Source organism: Dipteris shenzhenensis, chromosome 27 (genome assembly GCF_047967505.1).
Source record: "Dipteris shenzhenensis isolate YYH24624 ecotype China chromosome 27, Dip_SZ_1.0, whole genome shotgun sequence".
Classification (NCBI taxonomy): domain Eukaryota; kingdom Viridiplantae; phylum Streptophyta; class Polypodiopsida; order Gleicheniales; family Dipteridaceae; genus Dipteris; species Dipteris shenzhenensis.
In genome coordinates this window covers 30,891,445-30,896,421 of record NC_141622.1, presented here as the reverse complement: position 1 = coordinate 30,896,421, position 4,977 = coordinate 30,891,445, and the positions used below count along the sequence as shown (strand labels likewise).

The 4,977-nt window shown below is 44.5% G+C and overlaps 1 protein-coding gene across 1 annotated transcript; it reads left to right on the top strand.

Annotated features, from left to right (window-relative positions):
* Positions 1-468: 468 nt before the first annotated feature.
* On the top strand, positions 469-4,744 carry LOC147884155 (uncharacterized). Its single transcript, XM_087399056.1, has 3 exons — positions 469-1,151; positions 1,260-2,066; positions 4,314-4,744. Exons 1-2 carry the CDS (start codon positions 470-472, stop codon positions 1,643-1,645), a joined length of 1,068 nt encoding a protein of 355 aa, XP_087255182.1. The 5' UTR covers position 469; the 3' UTR covers positions 1,646-2,066; positions 4,314-4,744.
* The last annotated feature ends 233 nt before the right edge of the window (positions 4,745-4,977 follow it).

Here is a 4,977-nt window from a genome sequence, read left to right as displayed (position 1 = left end):
CCAATAGGGCAGGGCCGTCACGGGGTTTCAGATGGTTCGATCCTAGGGACCGAACTGCTAAGCCACGAATGAGTCTGCTTGCTCACGAGGAGCGACAGGGAAGGTGGGTGGGATGAGGCTGTACACACACTGAAAAGAGAGAGAGAGAGCGAGAGAGCGAGAGAGAGAGAGAGAGAGAGAGAGCAGAGCCAGAACATCGCCATCGAACACGCGGGCAGGGCGAGGTACTAAGTGACTGATGAGGAGGTGTGCTAGGCTGATGAGTTTGGGAAGGTGCTCGAGGGGGGAAAGTGGTGACGTGGGCAAGGAAAACCTCGTCATTCCTCTTTTGGAGAGGGGGGTGTGGAAAAGGTGAGCTGGCGCAGTCTTTTTCTTTTTCGTAGTGTTGTGTTCTTCTTCTTCTTCTTCAAATTTTCTAGCTTCTTCTTCTTCTTCTTCTTCTTTCTTCTGATAACTTACAACAACAGTCATGCCTCATTCTTCATTGCAACAACACCAACAGCACCAATCTTCAGCTCCTTGGATCTTCCCCTCCTCCCCCTTCTTCCCCCTCCATCTCTCTTTTGATCATCCCACCTTCCCTCCCCCTCCTCCTTCCCTTCCCCTTTCCTGGCTTTCTCCTCAGCCTCCCGTAGCTTCTCCTCTCCCTCCCCCACAGAATCACCACCACCTTTGCCCTCCTGCTCCTCCTCAAACGTGTCGGCTTAGCATCGTAGATTCCAGAGGCGGCATGCAGCAGGAGCGGCCTGACGATTTGCCTGCCCTTTGTCCGACGCCTGAACCTCGTTGCAACGACCAGGAGCTTCTGTCTGGAATCGAAGATGATTCGGCTGGCAAACAGCAAGAGACATGGCCCGAGGATTGGTCTCGCAAATGTACAACGCTAGGAGCTTGTTGCACGGGCCAGAAACCGCGCTCAGGGATGGGGGAGTGGGCGGTGAAAGAAGAAGAGGAATGGCCGGAGCATTGGTCTACAGATTTTTTCAAGGAGTTCTTGCGGGAAGCGTTGAAGACAGACAACACAGTCTATCGACCATATGCTGAATCTTCGGTCGCTTCGAAGCCAGATGAAGACGCAAACAATGCAGCAGCAAGGGCTTTGGTTGAAGAAGCAAGACCTCTCGTCGAAGGCGTGAACAATACATTGCCGGGTATGTTGATTTTGTGCTCGGATTGCTCCGATTGATCTTTTGCTCACGTTCTTTATGTTGAAAGAGCAAAATAAATTCTTCGCTGCTTTGCTTCTGATCGTTTTACAGCGCATGTCGACACTCGTAAGCAAGTAAATGCTTGCACGCAGCGTTCCGGAGACAGTTCCCGTCATTTTCCCGGGAACTGCAGCCAAAGGAAGCATCCTTACAGGGGTATCAGACGGCGTCCTTGGGGTAAGTATGCCGCCGAGATCAGAGATCCTCGAAGAGGGGTGCGAGTTTGGCTAGGCACATTTGAAACAGCAGAACAAGCCGCCCGCGCTTACGATGCAGCTGCCCTGAAGATCCGAGGACCCAAAGCGAAGCTGAATTTCAGCGATGCTGCTTTGCAGGAGTGCCCTGATTCTAGCTCTTCACAAGAAATCACGAAGCGCAGGTTGAATTTCTGCATTCAAGATTGTACGTGTGAAACCTGTACGCAGCCTGAAAACTGAAGCTCCATGCATGCTCTAATAAGCCGTCCAAAGGGCCGTTGCATGCTCGCAGAAGTGGCGAAGATGCAAAGCTTCGTGAAGCGTCAATGAGCTAGATCCTTCTAGCTCGGTCCATGCCTCCCCCCTGCTGCTGTGAAGATGGTAAGCCTTCTGTTGGTTGTGACGCTGAACATCGCAATTTCATTGCAGAGCTGCTTATGACTCACCGACGTACGATACTGCAACTTCCGATGGATTGGATCCATTTCCCTGATCGTCTAGCACTATCCTAGTTCTCCCTCCAAGTTCCAAAGGAAGGCTGAAAACTCCAAGCAAGCAAAGTCACCTAGTACAACGCGAATAAATAATGAAGTCTGGACATCCTTCTGCAGCTCTGATGACATCAGTCCTTTGACAACTTCTTGAAGAATGGGTACGTAAGGTAATATTGAATCAAATTACTTCATTACCTGCTGAGGGAATTGCAAGAGCACTATCTATAATAGGCTCAGATTCATAAAGGTGAGAGAGAGAGAGAGAGAGAGAGAGAGAGAGAGCCCGGGGGTGGGGGGGGTTTGCGGGATAAAACACACATCTAGGGATACTTATCCTTTCTCTTCTTGAGGATATAATGCACCTTCTGAGCCCTGTTAATTATTGTCACAATGCTAGATAGCTAATCAATACGTATTGCAGGAGCATTTGCCCAACTTTCAGAAATTGTTAAGTGGAATTTGTGTTTTTGGCCTGCCGTGAGGTAGGTCTAAGTGAAGACAGAGTCGAAAAATCGTCATTTTTTATTTTCAGAAAATCAAGAGTTATTTTATGATCCACTTACTATTTTCTTCCCTACAAGTCCTCCATATATTCTCTCTCTCTCTCTCTCTCTTTCAATTCATCATCTCTCCAACCTCTTTTCCGAGCTACAAATCCAATTCTTCTTTTTTGGTATTTTAGATTTTGGGAAGGCCTTATGAATGATTTATTATCATTCACCTTGTTGATCTTGTCAAGTGATGCAATTGCATTTCTCTACCACTAGATAAAGAGTTGTACTTGTAGCATGGAAGGGAATGTGCACCCTTCCTAGGGGCCCACAGGTGGGTGTCTGGCTCTTAGGGACAGCAGAAGTGTAGTGGGTGAATCCATGGTAGCTTGGCTCTTAGGGACAGCAGAAATGCAGTGGGTGAATCCATGTTGACAACCTGTTGGAGAGCCAGGAGTCCCAACAAGATTATGTATGGGAGACTAAGCCAGCGTCACAACTTGGTGTATCTGGGTTGCCCTCTACAGCCTTGTAATGGAAGGTCAACAAATTTGCCTTGTGGCCACTCTGGTGGCTATGAGGCTCAATGTTATCTACACCTCTGGCCTTACTTGAGAGCAAGATCAGGAGGATTCTTGCAAGACTTCTGGGTGTTGTCAGTGTTTTAGCAAGACTTGGACTGCATTCAACAATTTGTGAGTTGAGGACCCTGGAAGCAGCCCATAGGGAGTCGGTCTGCACTATACATTGGTGGACACCAGATTTATATCCCTTTTCAAAGCTCAATCAGCAATTTCTTTTGGTGCCAAAAATAAGTATTGCACCATCTTGTAAGCTTTGAGTCTGCAAGTATTCTTTTGAAATCCCATTCTGTTTTCTGCTACTACACTAAAGGTTTGTAAAAAGGCTAACCCAATCAGGAAGAGATCAGTTGTTTCTATGAATTGCTTTGATGATGATGGGAGGCGATGGAAATATGAAAATTGAGTTGAGATATGTAGATTGGAGCTTCATTAACCTTACAATCATCAGCAGTTAGTTTAGGAAAATCTATTTTATTTCACGAGTAAAGTCAAAAGCTCTTTGTACGTCACTATTGAGTTTACATGAGAGCCATTCCAAATGTTCAAATTTTTTCAGGTGATCTTTTTCCTGAGGAGTTAATATGGTGAACCTTTTCTCTTTTTTGGTCTTCATATTTCTGCAAAAGATGAACCAAGAGGATTGACCTTCAGTTTTTCCATATGAATATTAATTGCTGCTGATTGTGTTTTTCTTGGGCTGAAACTTTCTTACAATGCAAATAATATTAGTCCCAGCGTTTTCCACCTGCTGTATGTAACTAATAGATCGGCTCGGGTCATTTCCCAAAAACATGCATAGCTGAAAATATTGAACATTCCTTATCTATACTCAATAGTGAAATATATTGATGTTTTGATGTGTTTAGAGCTCCATGTGGTTTCTATTCACTGTCAGCATGCATTGGAAGTACATTTATTTCATTGTTGTATCCAAGTATCCCTGCCAATAATATGCCGATGTAAGTAAAATTTGGGGTTTGAACAAAGGTGATGTATGCAAATCTCATGGGTGAATATACAAGCTCTTGTGGAAGGTTCTCTGTCCGAAACGGCTCCTGTTGGTCTGAAAAAGAGTATTTTTGTGGTTGACATGTATAATAAATGCTGGATTGACTTGTTTCCGAAGAAAGTATTTTAAAGAAATAACTCAACTCAGTTTTGTCTACTTTTTTGTTAGTCTTTCACTGACTTGGAAATAACATTTTCCCTGTTTTGCTAGAGTTTCAGTTGTGCTGAGTTTGAAGTGTTCCAAGAATGCTCCGAAAGTATTGTTGGATGCTAATTAATGCATTTGCTCCAGCAATTTAGCTAATCAAAGGTCATGTGCTCCACCGTGCAGGCTGAGGTGGCTGCCAATTTGTTGCTTGCCATGCAAGTTGCGAAGGGAAGTTGAATGGGAATTTGCCAGTACTGCCAATGTCCTTGTTATGCCTCTACGGGGCCAAATGATCGATGTGGATTTCAACGTGAATTGAAATGTTATAGCATACCTGGATCCTAGTATGGAAAGTAAAGCATCTTGCAGACTGCTTCTGGATAGCCCTTTTGAATGAAAATTTTGCCTGTATAGGTTCTCGAGACCTTCCAATCAAGCCTGTTACCAGATGCAGTCTGATCGCATGTTATGCTGGTTCTGGGAAAAACATGCTCTGCTGGTATCCTTTGGAAGGAGATGCTTAACTGGGGTCCCTGTCTTTGAAAGCTCACTGATGTTAAAAGTCTCATATCAAGCTATTTATTTCATGATCTGTGTTGACCTTTTACGGAGCTTAATGTTAGTGTGTATGTTGAAATAGTTTTTAATAGTAGTAGCATGTTGTGTCTTTCTTCCTATTAAGCATGTTGCTTTTTTTGTCACTTTCAGGCCTTGAAGTTTGCTAAGGAGTACAGGTACTGAAATGCAATCTTGCAGGTTGCCTATGTTGTCTGAAATAATTTACAAAGAGCTTCATGTAAATCATCACACTTGCATTTGTTCTTCTCCTGCTCATACTCTCCACTCA